Genomic DNA, 19,808 nt, shown 5'->3' with positions numbered 1-19,808 from the left:
ACCAAGGGGCTCCCCAGGAGGTGGGGCCTGGCCTGCCCGAGCACAGCCCGCAGGGGACAAGGACATGCAGAGGGGGACAGCGATAGGCCACGCTGGGGCAGGGCCAGGGGGGTAACAGGGCTATTGGGGGCACCTGGGGCACCTGCTGGCTATACTTAGCCCCTCACCCGACCCCGGAACCTCCTGCAAACCTGTTCCCTGAAAAATCCTGCGAGTCCTGGCAAGGCAGCGACCCGCAGGAGCGATGAAGTAACCCAGCGCAGGGCAGTGTGCCAGGGATAGAGGTCCTTGTCCAGAGGGCGGGAGGGGAGCGATGGCTTGGACAAGTGAACAGGCAGAGAGAGCTGGCCCAGCCCCTGTCCCCTTCCCCCCCAGTGGCACAGACCTGTGCCCGCAGCTGGCCGAGAACCTGTGCTTTCCGAGAGACCTGCGCGCACATGGAGTCGGCACACATGCGACATGCGAGTATTCCCAAACAAGCTTTCCTGAAGGAATTAAAAAAAACAACCCAAACCCGACCCTGGCCTGGCAGGGAGCCAGGGTAATGGTAACGCCATGGAACAAGTCAGTGAGAGCAGGAGGGAGCATCCAGGGGCCCCAACACAGAAACAGGGGGTGATGGGGAGCAGGGTCCAGTCTGGTACCACCAGGCCACAGTATCAAATGTTAATGCCTCAAGGGGAGGCCAAGGGACATTTATTTTGGGACAGACTGACTCCGTGAAGCAAAGCTAAACAGGCAGGCAGTGGCACTCACCGCTCAGCCAGGTCCCCCCCTCACCTGGCCCCTGGAGATCCTCAGGGAGGAGAAGGGGGTCAGCCCTCAGCCTTCCCTTCCACCACCCACCCCCAGGCCCGTGGGGAGGGCAGGGCCTGGGAGCAGAGGGCAGCTTTGTGCTGGAGGGACAGACTCAGTACGGCCTGTGGGACAAACATTACAGGAGGGGAAGGGTTGAAATGGTCCGAAACACCCCGCTGCACAGCTGGGGTCATCTTAACTGCTACAGATACTATTGCTAGCTCACGAGCTGAGTGCTTGCTTGGTCAGTGATCCAGGGCAGAGTCACTCCCTCAGAGCCCCGTGCCTGCCTGTGTCATGATTAGAGAGGGAGCAGGCCCCGGGCTCGAGCACAGCTCCAGGCGTGTGGTGTTCCCTCCCAGCCGCAGCTCTGCCAGGGGTTGCATTTGGTCATTTCATTTCCGTGTCTGGGGTGGCTACTCACAGTGCCCAAACAGCAGAAAAAGGCAGCATCAAAAGCAAAGCCCCGTCAGCAAAACCCAGGGCAGAGCCAGCAACACCGAACACAGGGACCAGCACCTGAGCTGCTCACTGGCGGCCACAGGGACGCTGCCAACCATTAGTGGAGCATCCTTTCCAAACAGCTCCGGAGAATTTTGAAGGGAAGGCTCTCCCGAGAGCTCCCAAGGCAGGAGGCTCCTCACGCTAGAGCTCCAGCCCTGCTTTCTCATCCCTATATCCAGGACCTCCCTCCAAAATGCACACACAAAGAGCGAAGAACCGGGACACCCGACACCCAGCAGGCATCTACAGAGCCTCCTCCAGAAGGCAGAGCTAGCACGGTCAGAACTGTCTGGTCGGCACGAGGAGCTCTTCCATCCTGCCTCCCTCGGCTCTCCTATCCAAGTACATTTAAAAACAACGGAGCGATACAGTTGTTTAAAACCAAAGTTGTGTTTTTCCTGTGGTAGTAAGTGGTCTTGTCTCCTCCTGCCACCAGGACAAGAATAAGAGGCCGTAGCCCAGGGCTACTGGTTTTCCTCGCGCATCTGTTCCATGATGTTGATGAGGCTTTCCAGCCCGAACACATAGCCCATGTCGGGTCCGTCGTGCACAGTGGGGTCGTCGCGAAAGCCTTTGAAGGTGCTGTGTGCAAAGTCAATCATCCGCACGTCCACCTTGGGCTGTGCCGAGGAGCTGGGCTCGGTGCTGCCGCCGTCCTGGAGGCTCTCGGGGACAGAGCCGTCCACCCGCTTCAGGCGCATCTCCGGCCGGCGCTCCACGAACGTCCCCGCCCGGCTGTCCTTCCCGTCGTAAATGATGAGGAGGGAGCTGGAGTAGAAGCGGTAAGAGGCCTGTCTCTCCAAAACCGCCTTCAGGCTCCGCAGCTTGGCAAGGACAGGCTCAAAGAGGTCCTTGCGCAGCTCGATGCCGTTGTGGAGATACTGGTAGAGGGCATTGCGGAAGCCTTCGATGGAAAGACCGCGTCCATAGTACTTATTCCTGCACAAGTAATGCCCTGTGTCCAGCTGATAGACCTGGAACACCAGAGGAAAGGCACATCAGGTGGGTGCAACGGGCTAAGGCCACACACAGAACCCTGAGCTGTCCTGCACTGTCAGGGTTGAGAGAACTTATTCTGTCCCCACCATGACGGAGAGGGAGCAGGACACAGTTCTGCCTGTTCCCTGAATCCCAAAGCAGCTCGTGGGTGCATCCCATGGGCGCAGTCAGGGTGCCCGAGCACCAATCCTCTCCCAGGACACCCAAAAGGCAGCTCATCAGTCCCAGTGCCCCACACATGGGCACAGCACAACTGACCCCAAAGGTTAAACAGCAAAGTCTTAGGCCAACTCGGACAATCCTCTGTCAGTGGGCACTGCCAACACCTATTGCCATCATGTGGCACGTGATTAACATGAAGCCCTCATTGCTTCAGAGTCTGTGGGTAGAGATCTGGGTTACAAGGCCCTTCTGTGGGTGGGGAAGGGAGCAACCGTTGCACAACAGCACCAGCAGCAAACCCTTGTGCACAGGGCTGAGCCACAGCAGAGCAACTTTTTAACTCTCAGTGCAGTACAGAAGGAAATCTTAGGCAATTCCCTCCCCAGGCATCATGATTCTGGCTGAACACTGAGCCACAAAACAATTTTATTAGACAATCCCCTAATTGTCCGTGGACAAAGCAAGCCATCTCAGGAGAAGCAGATTCCTTTGTTATAGGCTAAGAAAGGAAGACAAAAATAGCGTGAATGCCGGTGTACCTACCTGCAGTGGGAGATTGAAATTCAGCGCTCAGCAGAAAATGCTAACTGGGAGGTTTAATGAGGCTGCAAAAAGGAATGTCCAGCACCTGCAGCCTGGGGGATCCCTACCTGCATCCCACACACGCGCACGCCCAAGGTGGCAGAAGTGCTCTGTTCACATTTCTTCATCTGCCGAGCAGCCTTCTCCTCGGACGCATCATCTCCGTGCTGTCTGGTCCCCATCTTCAGATCAAGCACGCAGGGAAGCTTGAAATGATGCACCACGTTCTCCAGCAAGAGGAACTCTGGGAGGCACGTCAAGGAGAGCTCACCCACCAGAGACACCCCAGGGCTACCACAGACAGGGACATGGGCCAGCAGGAGATAGGGCTGGGCAACAAAGAAATGGGAACCCAAGAACAGACGGGACAAACTGTTTGGGGAGGTGAGGAAAAACTCAACATCCAATTAGTGGCACCCAGGCTCTGACAACTGGTAGAAGAAAACACCCTGGAAAGTGGAAGGCCAACAGTAAGCAGGGAGGTCACATGCAGGTGTACTGGAAATCCAGCAGGGCAAAACACTGGTGTCAGGAAGGACATGGTATGCCAGCAGGAATTGCTGATCCCTCGGGAGAGAGCTTAAAGTCTAATCAAATTACCCATTTGGCCATATAGATAAACAATACAATCCCCATGGACTGAAAACTCAAGGCTCAAGTAACAGCAGGGTTGGCCTGTCCAGAACAGCAACACTGCCTGACCCGTGGGGGGAAGTGGGGAGGTGACAAAGACAGGAAACAGCACAGTAACAGGAGCCCTCAGTCATCAGCACACAATGGGCAACCCCCCCATCAGGGCACAGTGCTGACAACACACCCCAGGCACTCTGTGCAGCAGCTTAATCTAAACGGAGGAAAAAGAACCCCAAAAGTTTGCCCCACAGGGCACAGGTCAACATGTTACCCTGAAATGGCAACCAGAGCACAGCTAGATTAAATCTGCAAGAGAGAAACTGTGTTTGGTTTTGAAAGAGGAACTTCATAAAAATCAGGAAGTCTGCTTAAAAAGGGCAGGACAGCCAGAGAGAATGATTTCTCTGCAAGTGATGCAGGCTATTTAAAAATAAAAGCTGGAGGCTTGAAGCACACACTTGAGAATTGCAGAAGCCCACAGCAGTTAAAATGATGAAGAATACTTAGCTATTAAAAGTAAGTTTGTTTCTATGCAAGGAAAACAGAATCAAGTTCCGCCAGGTGAAACAAAATAACCCCACAAGTAGGCAAGTTCAGTAAAAGCGGGAGGCATCATTTGTGAAGGCACAGAAAACACCAAAACCTATCTTCAACCATATGAAGCAGCCAGTCAGACTGCCTGGGGGTGGAATGAGGGGATCTTTGAGGTTCCTTCCAATCCAAACCATTCTATGACTCATTAGTGTCACAGAACGGGAAGCAGGAAGGAACAGTAAAAAGGAACATGTAACTCAAGTGTGGTTGTGAAGGACAGAAATGCCAAAGGAAATGCAGGCTGAGCTTCCTCAGGCCCATCTGACACACCCAGCTGTGCTTCCCAAAGGATACTGTACAGCTTTCGGTCCTTGGACTCTGACCTCATGCGGCTCAGCTGCTGCTTGTGGCAGCGCAGGCTCCAGGGGTTATAGCTGATCTTCTCGGAGCTCAGACCACTGTTCCCATCCAACATCTGAAATGGAACATCTGAGTGGATGTGCAAGTCCACCCTGGGACTCTTCGACTCCTGGATGCTGCTGGTGTAAAGACAGAACAAACTTGCCTGTTAGAATCCACGAGTTCTCCAGGAACTTATGACTGTCACATCCTCCCCTGGCACACAACCAGAAGTTTGTTCCTTCTGCTGCACACAACACAAACCTTCTTATGAGCAAATCCTCACTAATATCCTGGGCTGTGGACCCACACTCAAAGATCTGGTCTATCTAACAACTCTGTTAGGCTGTACCCTAATTGATACAAGTGAGCAGGAACACTTGTTTCTCAGGGAGCTCTGGCTGGTGAGAGGAGGCAGAGACCCATATTCACAGTACCCTGTGAAGAAACCTCTGGAGAAGTGTTTTAATCTGCTCCACATGCTTTGGTTCCACACCTCATACACTGCCACATCTCATACACAATGTTTCCTGTATCAGAAACATTTCATGTGGACGAGCTGGTCCTGAACCCAGCAAAACTCCTGACACAGTTTGCAGTGCCATAACGTGCTGGGCTAGCAAGTGCGTGACAGCCTGGCCACCCTATGGAAGTGCAAAACATCCTCAACCAAAGGAGTGAGGAAGAGAGATATCCCACTCATCTTGCTGGCACTGGGCCCTCAAAGTTTTACCTTTCAGTGCTGTCACTGGCCAGGCCAGGCTTCTCCTCCTTGTGCTCGGTGCCGCTGCTTGACCTGTGAAGGCTCCGGCGCGAGTGCTTGCGCCGGGGCTGGTCCCTCTCTGGCATATCATCCTGCTCCAGAGCCTCGTTCTCCACGTAGGGATAGGCCACCAGGTTAATGTAGCCATCGCTGTCTCCCTCAAAACACACAGATACCACACCTGCAAGGGAGAAGTGATGTGTCAGTTCTGTTTCTCGGCAGAGGGAATATACAACCACTAGCACCCAAATGTTCAGCAGCAGGGAGGAAAACGCAGCTCACAGAGCAGCAGAGCAAACCCAGAGTAAATAAAAGGGGTTTAAGACTACAAGAACCCGACTGTTGTTAGCACAGCACAGAGAAAAAAAACCCTTAGAGTTCTCTGTGCCACTACCTGAGCGAACAGTCGGCGGCAGCAGGGGAAACTCTGCCACCACAGGAAACAAGGACAAAAGTGCAGCTGGGTAGGCTGAGGGTGTGATTATTTCCTTCCTTCAGCCTTGCAGCAAATGTCGTCAAACTGGAGGGAGTCAAGCACAGTCTGCCAAGATGCTGATGGGAGTGAAGCATATGAAGTAAGTATCCAGTTCTTTGGCTAAGTATCTCTGTCCTGCAGAAGCATTCCTGCTGTTGACAGGGACATCAATGGCCAAGTAGGACTGTGCTTTCTCTGCTAAAGGAGCTTTCCAGCATCAGAACCATGAACTACAGAGCCCTAAGGCTGAGGTGACACCTGCCACTCTTATCACAAGTCAGCCAGTCTCACAGAAAAGGGATCTGCAAGGTCCCAGGGCTCCCTAGCAATAAAAGTGTAACTACCTCAGCCAGGTGCAGGTAAGCAGGACTGTGTGTGTCCTGTCCAGTTCTACCTTCTGAAGGCTCTTGGAAAGGGATTTATCACAGCACAGACTCAGAATATATCTATCTGGTCAGCCACAGAGCAGGACAGCTGACACTTCCAGTTAGGACTGACATCTTCATATCTGGGACTCCTCCAGCCCCAAAAATTAGGCCATCGGCCCATCTCCTGATGTGCAATGACAAAATATTCCATTAGGTTGTCACCAGTATTGAATAGCTGCCAGGAGCACCAAATGAGAGATCCACTGAATCAAATGATTCATCACAAATGTGAGGAAACCTCGTCCTGCTCAGCTGATGCAGACAATTGTGTACTTCCTTTCTCCGAATCTGCACATGACAATGCTTAACAAAGTTCAGGTGGCTCAAACACAACTCCAGAGCAGCTCAGGACTCCAGCATGTCACTACATAAATGCCACTTCAAGTGCTCTGGCTGCCTGCACACACTCCTCGAGATATCTTTCAGTAACATCTGAGTGCCCAGACAGCAAATATCACCCCAATATTCCTCTCTCCCAGATCAGTAGGAACAATTTCTGAGACTGTCAGGAGACTGCACAGGACCCCCAGATGAAATCCCACACTGGGGTAGAGGTGCACATCCTATGCCTTTAGGCTACCAGGAAGTATCTGGCTTCAAAAAGAGAGATCTCCATCTGGACTATCAGCTTCACTGGTTTTAAACACACTTCCCTAGGAAAGCCTGACAGGATTCTAGGAACTACACAGGCTTCAGTGGGATTCCTGATGGGACACCAGAGCAGTGCACAGCCCCAGAGTGGCTGAAGGGGTACAAGAGGACCCATCTGTTGGAGACTGCATCCCTCATGCATGACCTGCACACAGACACAGGTAGGTAAACTGACACTGCTCTGAGAGCGTCAGGCTGCAGCCAGATCCAAAGTGCTCCCGAGCAGATGGTGGTCCCAGCTGCCCATGAAGCACCGCTTTCCCAGTGCCACTTGGAGACAAAGAAGCAGAGGGAACAGGAATGCTGAGCCCCCCAGAAGGCTACCTGCCCACATCACCATCCTGAACATGAACGCACGCGGCCGGAAGCGTATCAAGCTTCCGAAAGACACGGCTGAGCTGCCAATCTCCAACAGCACAGGCACTGGAAAATTCCACTCCTTCAAAGCAGCTGGGGACAAGGCTTCACCTCAGCACTGGGAAAGCCATATTTCCTGCTTTAGCAGCTTGCTGATACAAGCCCATAAAAGAGATGGAATAAGGAAGCAATAAATTACTGAACTGGAATGTGCAAATGCTCAGTATATGATCTAACTTCATTAGCTCAAGGTCAAGGCTGTCATTGACAATAACTTGGTAATGAAACTACTTCAGTTACACATCCATAACCTTAAGCTGTGGACTACAACTGTCACACTGCACATTCTCTGTCTTGAAAGAGGAACGGATTTAACTCCGTGCCTAAAAAAAACAAAATACTTCCTCCTTTCCAAACGCTCCTATCAAATTATCAGCCTGCGAAAGAGAGTTATAAGCAACAAATAAAATGACACCAAAAGACAGCTGCAGGAAAATGGAAGGGCAGGTTCCTGAAGCACGTAACTGTGTTGTGGACTGACGAGAGGCCTCACCTTTGTACTCGGGTGTGAACTCCTTCATTTCCGGGGGCAGAGACTCGTAGAAGCGCTGCTCTCTGGTGATGAGGGGCTTGCAGACGGTGTGGTCGTCGTAGCGCATCATGCTGCTGTGGCCGCCCACCTGGTGGATGAAAGGCTCCAGCAGGACCCCCCGGTCTCCAGATCGAGTGGCATTCTTGCCATACTTGCCCACTTCCATGGTTTGACAAACACACATTGCGTTGAGCACCAGTTGCACTCTTGGAGCATGGGGAGAGCCACATGGGCTGGGAGGGGTAGCTCAGCAGCAGTCAGGCAGCCACAGGGGGAAAATCCTGGCACTTTGCTTCCTTGCAGTGATCTGAAAGAGCAAAAGAGATTCCTGTTAAAGGACCCCTTACATTCGCTCCCTGTTCACTTGGGAAAGGTTTTAGTATTTATTTATATCCATATCTGTTCCTCTTCTGTTTTCTATTTACATCCTGCTTGTTCCAGCATGCTCCTCACCATGTCTTTAATCCTACAGGTAAACACACGCTAATTCGGAGGCAGTCCCATCCAGAGTTTCTCCAATAGGATCAACAGCAGACAGGGAAAGGAGGAGATACGGCTATTGTGAGCTTCACATCTTTAGCAAATACTATTTCCTTCCTTGTTCATTTTATCAGGAAGGCAATGTGATAATGGAGCACAAACTGTGAGATGCAGCCCAATTAAAACCAAGCCCACAGCTGCCTATCAGTTAACGGTGACTGACACAGGCAGAACAAACATTTCCAGAACCTGAGTTTCATTCCTTGTGCATCTGCATTTTTAACATCTAAACAACTAAATAATTCCTGTTCACCTCCCACTCTTGCACTATTCCTCCTTTACTGCTCACTTCCCTTCAAGCACTGACATGAAAGACTCTCAGAGTAGGACACTCATTCTGTCACTGTGTGTATGCTGGAACTGAATGGATTCCTCTCAGATTCTCTCCTTCATTACTCCAAGCCCCTCAGGACAACAACTATTTCCTGACACGTTACAGCACCTACATGCACAAGTCCCTGACCTCTAGAGGTAGGCAAGACATATTGCTAAGTCCAAATGAGATTACAAGTGCTTTGGAGAAGCAGATGCTCTTTTAATGTTTGCAGAGTGCCCAGCACAGCAACAGGATGATGGAAAAGTAAAGCTGCCCAAATTCTCTCCAGATGATTTGCCCTTTCCAGCTTAGATCATAGTTGATCCTGAGACTGCTGGGGAAAATGCCACAGGATTTCCTTACAACGATGAGTTATCCAAATGTTGGTACAAGAACCATGTGGTGACTCGAGTTTCCGAATGCATCAAATTTCCAGTTTCTTAGCACAGCGACAGCCAAGGGTAGTAATTTAAGAACTGAGGGATCCTGGAGGCCTGAACTAGGGACACGGCTCAGGCTGTTCCTCGTCTGGCCACGGGATGTCTCCACAGCTACACAACACTGCATGGCCGGGGGAAATTCCGGATGAACACAGGCTCTGCTCCCTCCTCTCCAGTTCAACCATGTCAGAGATGCAGCTCACGAGATTCAAAAGGAGGGCTGAAATCTTCATAACACGTTTAACCCAATCTAACCCAAAAGCTCCCTGCAACAGGACAATGCTTCCCTCTCCCTACCCGCACATTCCCGCTCACTCCCTCGCACTGGATTTTGGGATAGTATCAGTGTACGTACATTTGAGTTGAATCATCTCACTGAGCCGACAGAAAACATTTCCTTTTGTGGTTACATGACCACACAACCACATTCAGTGTAAGGGGAACAATGTGAATATTTAGCTGGCTTTTAAGGCAGGGGCCGGGGAATAGGAGGGAAAAAAACCTACAGATGGTCCCTCTCTGTAGCAACTGATATCAAAGTCTATTCAAGGTATCCCTCAAAGTCTGTCTCCTACACTCAAAGCCTAAGTCATATCACAAACAAAAACATGCTGGGGATTTCTCTCCTCTGGCTTATTTGCTTTATCAACAAGAAGAAATTTCAGCTGCAGACGCTTGCTTCCGTCAGGGATGTTTTAGTTGGGTTTAAGGCAGTTCATATCCCAGAATAAACGAGGTGCCAGCATCTGCAACAGGCCAGCCCTTCACAGACTCCAGACAAATGCCTCACAGACTTAAGTCTCCCCTTCCTGATGTAGCTTCGTCTTGGACTCGGTTTCTTTTATTTTGCCAGTGACTAAAGTAGTTTTCAGTTATTCCAAACAATACAGAGGACAAGTTTAACTTCACATCTTCCTGTAGTTTAAACTTCACAGGACAAGAGAAATAAGAGATTTGCAAGTGTGACAACAGTAACTGCCATGCTCAGAAGACATGCACCTGACTCTCAGCTCTGGTACAAGTCTCAGTTTTCACTGGAAGTGTCTCAGGGTCTCCGTTTTGCCAGTGACAGAAGGAAGTACTATTATCCATCCTTTGGAGTGGGGGGGGTTACAAGTAGATTCATCAGCTGCAGACCCCTTCACTAACTTCAGATGGAGATCACAAACACCCCCAGGGCCCACAGTGACTGTTCTCAGTTACAGATGCCTCACCTGCAGGCTACAGGTAGATTTTGGTCATCAAAGCAAGAGATCTGAATCCTACTTTCAGCAGCCTTCTTTCACCTAAAAGTGAGCAACAGGAAGCATATGCCACCTGAATCATTCTGAGGACAGAAGCCACCCACTCTGCCAAGTCCCTCAAGCCTTGTCCTCTGGCCTAGAGATACCTGTGAGATGACTGCAGTCATCCAGAGCTCCTGGGAAAGCCCCCGCAGCCACCAAATGCCCTGGGCTCACTGCCAAAGGCCCCAGCACCACCAAAAAAAACCTCAACATGACAAGTTTTGGATGTGCAGGCACCCTGGAAAGAAGTGACAGCCACAGAAACAAAACACTCTGAGGCTGTGAGACAAGAGAAGGAGCTGGGCATAAAGTGGGGAGAGAGTCTAAACCCAGTTACTGCTCCACACATTCATTCACGCACTCAAAAGAAACAGTAACACAGGTAGTTTCCCATGTACAAATGAACGTGAGAAAAAATACTTTGTGGCAAGCAGCATTTCAGAAACAACATTTTTAAAGAGCAATATGTCTACAGGATTTAAGAAACAGACACTTTATAGCTCAGATACAGCTTAGTGTTTTTCATCAAACTAACTCAAAGTAAAGGGTTATTACTAAACATGGACACTATCCACAAGTAAAGACAGAAGAATCCCAGCAGTTTCAAACAAATATAAAGCAGAAAACTATTTGAAGTCCTAAATATTACTCATCCTTCGTCTGTTAAACAAAGGCATGGGTTCAACTATTTTAGCTGGCTTATAAAATTCAGAGCCCTTCCAATTAAACTACAAAATGCAGAGCACAGTCCAAGAAACAGCTTGAGGGAGACCAGGTCATCCAAGCAGACCCTTTGGTATCCTCCAAAACCACCACTATAGCTCAAACAGCAGTAAAGCATCCAGGCCAGTTTGGCCTCCCCTCTTCTGGCAGACTGTGAGACAGATCTCCCATCGAGCCAGACTCTGGAGATGTGGGGGATGAGGTTCAGGAGCAGAGTTATCCATGACTACTCAAGGACATATCACATCTCATATTTCATTATCCTCCCCAGTAAAAGACTCTTGTACTGGAAGAGAATTTGCTCTACAATATTTAAGTCTAGACACCTGTCTGTCAGTGTATCAGCTCCAAATGTGAACTACAAACCTCACTGTTCAAACACTTTTTAGCAGGATGGGCATAAAGAGCAGCAATAAGATGTGTTTTCTTGTAGTAAAGTACATTTCCAAACAAAATTCATGGAGACACACAAGGTAACTGTTTTTCCTAACCATTAAGGGGAGTAAATCCTGTCCCCAAAACTGACATCACTCTCCAGCAGGGACCATGTCCCTGCACAGACACAGTGCTGTGCTCTTGAAGACCCAGCCAGACACCTCTTAAACACCACTGAACCCTGGCTGAAGACTACAGGTGAAGATCTTGCCAGACCAGCATCAAACCTGTCCTCTTTGATGGTGTAACTTAAAGTGTCAGAAACCTTAGCCTCAAAGGTGAGGGCAGATGGGTGTGAGAATTACTGCACAGTGCACCACAATGCTGATCCTCCTACTCTTTATAAGCAGTCTTGCATGGGAATGCTGGCAATGCCTCGTGACTCACTAGTAAAGCTATTTTCCCTAAATAAAAAGGAGAATAAACATTTTAAGTTGTGATGCATTACACAGTGAGAAAGCTGCCTGCACTAAGCACTGCTGACTCGTGCCTCTGCCCTCAGCAGCTTGCACATGCACCTTTGCAGCCCCTCCTCGGCCTGTGGCCAGCCCCAGGCCCTGAGGGAGGCTAAGGCAGATGGCCACTGACGACTCTGGAGCGGAGCCACAGGCGAGGGATAAACACAGACCTCAACCTCACAACAGCAGAAGTTGCAGGTTCCCTGAACAACCTCGGAGCACTCAGGAGCAAAGCACAAGAACAGGAAATACCATTGTACCAGGCAAGAGGACTACAGCATTCGGCCAGTGGGTTCTTGGTGACTCGTTAGCAAAGAGAAGCACCAGCCAGCATCCGTGCTGAAAAGCAAGGTGGTTTCTAGTCAGGCTGGACTGGGTGAGTCAGCTTTTACTAAAGAAAACCCAGTCTAATAATAAAAAAAAAAAAAGTGTCTCCCACTGTGCTATGAGATCAACTTCCCAGCACAAAAGCTGACCCACAGGTCTGAGACATGTCTGTCTAGTCAGCAGTAAATGGAGAAGAGCCCTGGGACCCAGGCAGAGAACTCAGCTCTCCAAGAACCTGCAGCAACGCTTAGGATGTAACCAGAAACATTTGGCCATCGTGGTATCCAGGAAGCTACAAACCTTCCCAGACTGCTTAAGCACACAGCTCTGAATCCTGAGCCTTCCCCTGCATCTTGTCCAACACTTGAACTACTACCAAATACTCCTTTTTCAACAGGCTGCTTCTACCACGGCAAATGTGGCTCGTCAGATCGAGGCCAGGAAGCAGAATACAATCTACATACATGCACCAGAAGTGAAACGGAAGTCTTAGGAAAAGCTGTTGGAGAATGCCAGCTGAGGAAGAGAATGCCAACAGTGAAGCTGGGGCAGGAACTGCAATGCAGAAGGGCATGGAGAGGACAATAGCCACAAATGAGTACACTCCAGCCGGTGCCATGAGCTGAGATTCCCTCACCAATACTCTTCCTGCCTCAACTACAGGGCACAAATGCACAAACTGCTGGACTGTGCACAAGGAAAGAGCCTGTTCTACTCTAACACAGAGCTTGACTGAACCTACAGTAAGGAAACCAAAATTAAGTTTGCAGTAAAAATCCTTAGGTGTACCCTATGCTTCTGTCTCCTAGAGATCTGATTGGTTATTGGTGAGCAGGGCTTACAAAGTCAAGGCCTTTTCTGCTTCTGACAACACCCCACCAGCGAGGAGGCTGGGGGTGCACAAGAAGCTGGGAGGTAACATCCCAACTGACACAGGGGATATCCCAAACCATACAGTGTCATGCTCAGCATACACACCTGGGGAAAGAAAAAGGGAGATGTTTGGAGTGATTCCATTTGTCTTCCCAAGTCACTGTTACTGCAATGAAGCCCAGCTTTCCTGGGGATGGCTGAACACCTGCTTGCCCATGGGAATTGGGGAATGAATTCCTTATTTTGCTTTGCTTGTGCACGCAGCTTTTGCTTTACCTGTTTAACTGCCTCTACCTCAACCCACAAGGTTTTGTCACTTCTACCCTTCCCATTCTCCCTCCATCCCACCGAGAGGGCAGTGAGCGAGCAGCTGTGGGGTTGAGTTTCCCTCTGGGGTTAAACCCTGACAGACTATTTGTGCCATACTTGTATCACACTGACCACAAAGCTTCAGCACTTCTGCCAGCAGCCGGCGAGACCAAGAATTTTATCCTCTTCTCTTCCTAAGAAAGGAGCGGAAGCCAAGCCTTTTCAGCTCTTTCTGAAGAAAGAGAGGCTGAGCCATGCACTTTTAACTCTGGCTGGAATGCTGAAACCACTCGCTAAAGCCAGTGCCTAGATCTGGGGTTAAACAAGGCTTTTTTCTTAGAGGCCAGATTAGCAAGAATTGCAAAGGCCCTTCTGCTGTCACCTATGCATAAAGCACGGCATGCTTTCCAGGGGGCGATGAGGTACTGGAAGTCCTTGCTAGGGATCCAGACCCAGGACACAAACAATAGCCATTTTCTCACCCTGGCATGCTACAGTGGTAGCTTCTCTCTGGTTTTTGTTTTTCTGGGTTTTTTTTACGCCAAACCTTAGCACACAACAGTGCACAGGGAAGGTCTGTCACGTTCAGCAACATATGGAGCAGGTACTCTGCAACATTTTGTGAGCATCTGTCGTGCAGCTGTCTGTAAGTGAGGGTAACCAAAGCCAGGGCTCAAATGGCCCCTCTTCCAGCTTGTATGCCTGTTTGTCCTGATGCTGGACAAGCTGGCCCTACTGTGATAAGATCACGCTGGGGAGCAGGAGAGGACTGCACGTAACAGGGATGGTATGATTTAATTCCCTTGATGCTCTTTTCTCCAGGCTTCCCCTTCCTCACTGGAGAAATGCAGTGCATTGGCAGGAGGGCACAGGCTGCCTGGGGACCTGCCAGACCCTGTCACTGCTATCAGTGTCACTGCAAAGGGGAGGCTGGAGGAAGGTCCAGCCCTGGTCTGGTTGTCACCACTCCTTTGTCTCCACTGGACAGAGAGGATGAACGAGATGGAGTCAAACTGCCAAATCCTGGTACACCTTGCCACAAATACACCCTGCCTCAGTAGTAAAGGGCACCTTCCTTCTCTGTTCTGAAGCACTGGCTGCAGTCCAAGCCTAGGAGTTTCCATAGCAGCAAGACCTGATCAAATACGTACAACAAAAGGTTGCTTTATCGGTACCAGTCCAGAAGATTTTGTTCCAAACTTGTGCCTAGGAGAGCAGGGTCATCCAATATCGGCTTTGCATTTTATAGGAGAGATGAGATTATGACACATGCTTTCTAGAGAGGGGCTTAGAGAAGATCAATGCTTGTGAGGCCTTATTGCTCAGCTTTCTTTGAGCTAATTTCTGGTTTCTCTTCATATCATTCACAAAGAGGAAAAAGTCTCCACTGAATACAGGTTATTTTTAAATTATTCCAATGCAAAAGCTGCTGTTCAGCAGAGCTCTCCAATCCAATGGTCAGAGACAGTTAGAAAAAGAAACTTACTTTCAACAATCAAAATCAATAAGAAATCAACCTAACCCACCAAGAAAAGACATTTCTTGAATTCACACTAGTGACAGGGCTCAGAAAACTCATCAACAGGCAGAAAACTAATCCTTGCATTCATAGCAGAGCTGGGGAAAAGGGGAAAAAAATTTAAAAAAAAAAAAAATCACACCAATTCCATTGAAGAAGTTCAGCTCAAAAACTAACTTGGAAAGAATTTGTAACTCAACTTATGGACTGAATAAGCAGAGGAAACAATTTCACCTCCTACCTCAAAAAATACTATGTTTAAAGTTTTCACTTATGCTGGCAATAAAGCGTTACCTGCTCTTTAGTCACAGATCATGGCCTCCTCCCCAACAGTGAGGCTTAAATAAACCACACATCCCTAAGGAAGTTCTGCACAATCATCCAGGTAACTCCACCCAAATGCCTCCTCAGTAGCAAGATGACGAAATGACTGTGCTGAGTTCAGCACGAGGAGGAACGTTCAGGAACCAGTGTTCAAAGTGCACAACTTTCATGCCAGCTGTGGGTACCAAATTCTACAACCTCAACAGCATTGGAAGGTGGGACAGGCGAGCAGGTAAACGCACCACACACTAATCTGCTGACAGCAAGAGAATGAGTCAGAGCTGGTGATGGTTGTGTTGAACCAGAGGACCAACACACTGCACAGTGAGCCACTGCTGGCACAGAGGAGGAAGGTGTGATTTTGTGGGAGCTTAGCTGGATGGATGGCACTGAGAAGGACAGCTCAGTGCTGGGGCAGCCCCATCAAACAGAGGAGAACCAGGCAAGCAGGTCTCAGGGTGAAGAGAAAAACTGTCACCTCCCAAGTCCTTACCTCATCTTCTCCTGGTTAAAAATGCCCCAGAAGCCCTTGGGGGTGTCAGGCCAGAGCCAAGGAAGTCAGTATGGCCCCATCACCTACAGAGTAACTGCTGTCCTGCAAGCTGAAAGATGCTGTCATCACACATGTGTACAAACACCTCTGGAGCTTGAGCTCCCACTCAACCTCCACATAGACTGGAAAAGGAGAAATGGTTGTGCACCTCAGCCTTGTGTCCCTCAGGCTCCTAGCCAGTAGAGAAACCTGGAATGCTGGTGGGAATACGGGACAAGATCCTCCCAGTTTGCGTAAGAAAGAGGAAACCAGCAAAATCACCAAAAATTGCAGGAAAAGGAAGTACTTGTGCGGCAATAAAAGACGTTTTCAGGCTTGAGAGGGTGACTGAGAGGAACTGAAAGGAACAGTCAATGTGCTGCATCTTACACCTGCCACACACAGAAAGCAAAGCACAGATGCCAAAGCGAGATTCTGCAACAGGAAAAACAGTCAACCCCCTCAACTCAAGAGCAAGGGCACACACTTTCAGAACTTATGTGGGCTACCAGAGAAAGAAGGGGTGTTTTCTGGCTCTTTGCCCTCCACCATCTCATAAGAAATAAGGGAAGATAAATGAAAACACAAAAGAGGAAAAAACAAGACCTACACAGAAGAACAAGATATAAAGTCTATTTGAAATTGAAAGTAAAGTAAAAAAGTTTCATCTACCTGCACTTCATCATTTCTTTTCTGCTTTCAGAACGTGTAAAAACACTGAATTAAGGAAGAAAACTAAAGTGAACAGCTAGGCCTCCAGCTCTCTCATACACACACACATCAAAAGCCTGGTCTGCACAAGGAAAAAGTACATGTTGAGACTATTCATCTACCATGTTCTCTCTAGTTTGGTAAAACAGGACAGATTTTGGGGTGGAAACAACTGCTCGTCTTGCTTGCTCTTTGAAGTGATCCTCCACGATGAAACCAACTCCATCCAAATGCCTGGCTTTCTAAAAGCCCACCCAACACTATGCTGAGATTCCTTTTAGCACCGATCAAGCCAAATCAGTGTCTAACTCCTCCTCTGGTTACTTCTTCAGACCATGGTTACACAGGCAGTCCTTTGGCAGCTGCACCAGCACCCTCCCACTCGACCCTGCTGTGCTGGTACAACTGTTTGCAGCCTCACCATGGATCAAATTAGGGAACTGATCACAGTAAAAAATAAACCAGCGCTTTGTTTTGTTTTTTTTAAGGATTACTTTTCAACCCAGGTCAGATCCCCCATCCATTGTGCAGCTGTACAAACAGTTGTATCAGCACAAGGTGCCTGAATTACTGATGGTTATCCCTGTGCCTGAAGCCAAGGTTTGTATTCCCAGCTCACCTCTCGTTTCACAGTTGCTGCAGAACAGGATCACTTACTAAACTGAGCACGTAGGGGACTTTACTGCTGCCTCCAACCGTGTGGAGGGTCTCTTTAATGAGACAAAATGAGGTCACACTGATGCGTATCCTGAGCTACTGAACTCCCTTAAGCTGTTGCTTGTCCAAAATTATATGTCATTTTTGTAGTCTGCATGCTGAAATAAATATAAAAACATGACTAACCAAGTCACTAATGCGAATGAACAGCTTTGGGCCAAGTTCTGAAACAAAACTCTCCCAGAAATTGCATAACCACTAACTGTCTTGGTGATCTTCCATTCAAAAAAAAGCAAGCCTACGTGATGTGCCAATTCCCACTGATTTGAAGACTGACATTTAAAGAGTGGGGAGCCTATCTGCAGTTTTGGCAACTCTTTCAATTGCAGCTGAATTTTGATTTGAACAGGGAAATACAAAAAGGAATACCAAAAACCAAGATAAGCACTAAGCAATGATGCCATGCTAGTACACTTTAGAATTGACCATGAGAGAAACAGACTGAAAGCTTCCCAAATTATCAGCTCAAATACTGTTTGAAACAAAACCAACTGAAAGTACTTCTTATTTGATGACTGCCTGGGAACCTACTGGGAAGGACTTGGTTCTCAGTTCTCTGCTTTCAGCTGGTGACAGGTACTCACATCAGACAGACACCATTGTGCAAGGCCTTCTCATCAAAAACAAGGCACAAAAGACTGAGTAACCATTAAAGTTTGACTTCTAGAACAGAGTAGGAAGCATGCTAATGAAACAGCTTCAGGAAACAAGATTTCTACAGTTTCTGCTGTGTCTGCTCTAGAAGGCAAAAATCACAGTCTCTAAGCTGTCCAGCAGCCCTTTTTGTAGATGTCACCACATGAATCCACAAAGACACACAAAACTAAAAAAACCTGCTATTTGGTAAACCTTACCCTTTGTTCCTTAACATGCATCTGAGGGTATAGTTCCATCACAGCTTAAGTAAATCTAAGTCAGCGCTCTTCAAACCCATCGTCTGTCCTGAGTCAGCACTGGCACTCACTGATCCTGCTCAGAAACCAGCCTGGCAAAAAAGTTAACCCGGAAAAAAAAGACAAGTTGTTTTTGCCAATGTGGCTTCCTGAACTGGTTTAGTGCCAGTGCCCAACGAAAGTAAAAGGGAAGGATCATTCAGCAGGGCAAGGGCAGGCACAAGAGTAGCAGAGCCAATTCCATCCAGCTCCAACTGCCCTGCAACCACATGCTGAGAACAGTCTCACCCCAGCTTTAAGGAGATGAGAGTTGTCACTCCCAGCAGAAAGATCATTCAACTTCCTCACCTCTCCTGACATCTTCTTTACACCAGCATCAGCATTTCTGCAGGCAAGCAGATTAAACACCCAAGTGGGTAGGAAACCAAAACAGCAATATATAAAACTACAATAAAAGCCTTTAGTACTCAGATGGATCAGGTCCCTAAAAGATCTGACCATGAGATTCAGCAAGCCCCCAGCGTCAAAAGATATGAGAAGTGGGAACCAAGGCAAGGCAAAAGTTCAACTTCAAGCAACTGTGAAGCTGCTCTCTTATTCAACATACATAAAATATCACAACAAAACTACATAGTAGTTATACAAAAACACTCTTATTCAAAAGATTTAAATTGTGCATTAAAAAATCAGCAATCTAATTCTTCATGTTTTCATCTTCCACAACACACCATTAATGTTTAAAATGCCCTATTTCCTCAAAAATAAATCTTTAATTTATTTGCTACCAGCACCATTTCCAGAGCAAAAGAGCTACTAAAATACATAAGGGAGAGTGAGAAACAGCCTGTTGTGATTAAGTAGGGCATGACAAACGGCAGCAGCATGTGCAAGCAGTACCAGGGATCAAAGCCAGGAGGAACAGTGACAACAACATTATACAAACAACACCGATTCATGAACAACAAAGAATTCTTAGAAACTGCTGCCTGGGTTATGTCCAAGGCTCTCTTTACCTTGGTTAAACTATTAAGAAAGTCGCTTCAGAAAGTTGACCACTTTTGCACAACCAAGCTTTTTAGGAAGGAAGAGTTGATCCATCTAAAGAGCTCTGTGCAGGAAACCACTGCAGCAGTTACTGTGAAGCGATGGAGCTGCAACAACACTGAAGGTGACAGGACACTGGAACCAGTAATTTGTCCCTTGTCTCACCATAAAAGGGTTCTCGTGCCAACACCTACCCCTCATCTGCTGTGCACAGCAGTACCTTAACGGTAGTGACATTCTAGGGTCTTCTCAGAAGAACTTCCCTTATTCATAAGGTATTTTTCATGACTTTAAACTGACACCCATTTTCTCACAATCAGCATCTGTTGTAGCTACTTCTCATCACTGCTTGTAACACCTCACCCTGGACACAGCACTGATCAAATTGGGGATTCCTGGAAGACCCAGTTTTGCCTCAGAGATGCAGCAAATTCAATTGCTGCTCGTCATCTTGCTTCCACTTGAAGGACAAGCACACTCAAAG

General features: G+C 48.3%; 2 protein-coding genes across 7 annotated transcripts in view; both read right to left on the bottom strand.

Annotated features, from left to right (window-relative positions):
- The window catches only part of GMPPB (GDP-mannose pyrophosphorylase B), a 3,633-nt gene extending 3,179 nt beyond the window's left edge, over positions 1-454 (bottom strand). Inside the window, exon 1 of the mRNA XM_029958366.1 lies at positions 386-454. Coding sequence (XP_029814226.1) covers positions 386-454 — 69 coding nt within the window. The remainder of the gene's footprint in view (positions 1-385) is intronic.
- A 371-nt stretch (positions 455-825) lies between these two features.
- The window catches only part of IP6K1 (inositol hexakisphosphate kinase 1), a 36,324-nt gene continuing 17,341 nt past the window's right edge, over positions 826-19,808 (bottom strand). For 5 of the 6 annotated variants that reach the window (XM_018068620.2, XM_018068622.2, XM_018068619.2 and 2 more), the window contains 5 exons: positions 7,839-8,184; positions 5,345-5,555; positions 4,567-4,751; positions 3,114-3,289; positions 826-2,276 (listed from right to left, as the gene is read on the bottom strand). In XM_018068620.2, coding sequence (XP_017924109.1) covers positions 1,767-2,276; positions 3,114-3,289; positions 4,567-4,751; positions 5,345-5,555; positions 7,839-8,061 — 1,305 coding nt within the window. In that variant the 5' untranslated portion in view covers positions 8,062-8,184 and the 3' untranslated portion in view covers positions 826-1,766. The remainder of the gene's footprint in view (positions 2,277-3,113; positions 3,290-4,566; positions 4,752-5,344; positions 5,556-7,838; positions 8,185-19,808) is intronic. The other variant, XM_008923519.3, reaches the window with a different exon arrangement.

The sequence above is a fragment of the Manacus vitellinus genome, unplaced genomic scaffold, assembly GCF_001715985.3.
Source record: "Manacus vitellinus isolate BGI_N305 unplaced genomic scaffold, ASM171598v3 scaffold_14_pilon, whole genome shotgun sequence".
Taxonomy (NCBI): Eukaryota; Metazoa; Chordata; class Aves; order Passeriformes; family Pipridae; genus Manacus; species Manacus vitellinus.
This window is presented reverse-complemented; position numbering and strand designations above follow the sequence as displayed.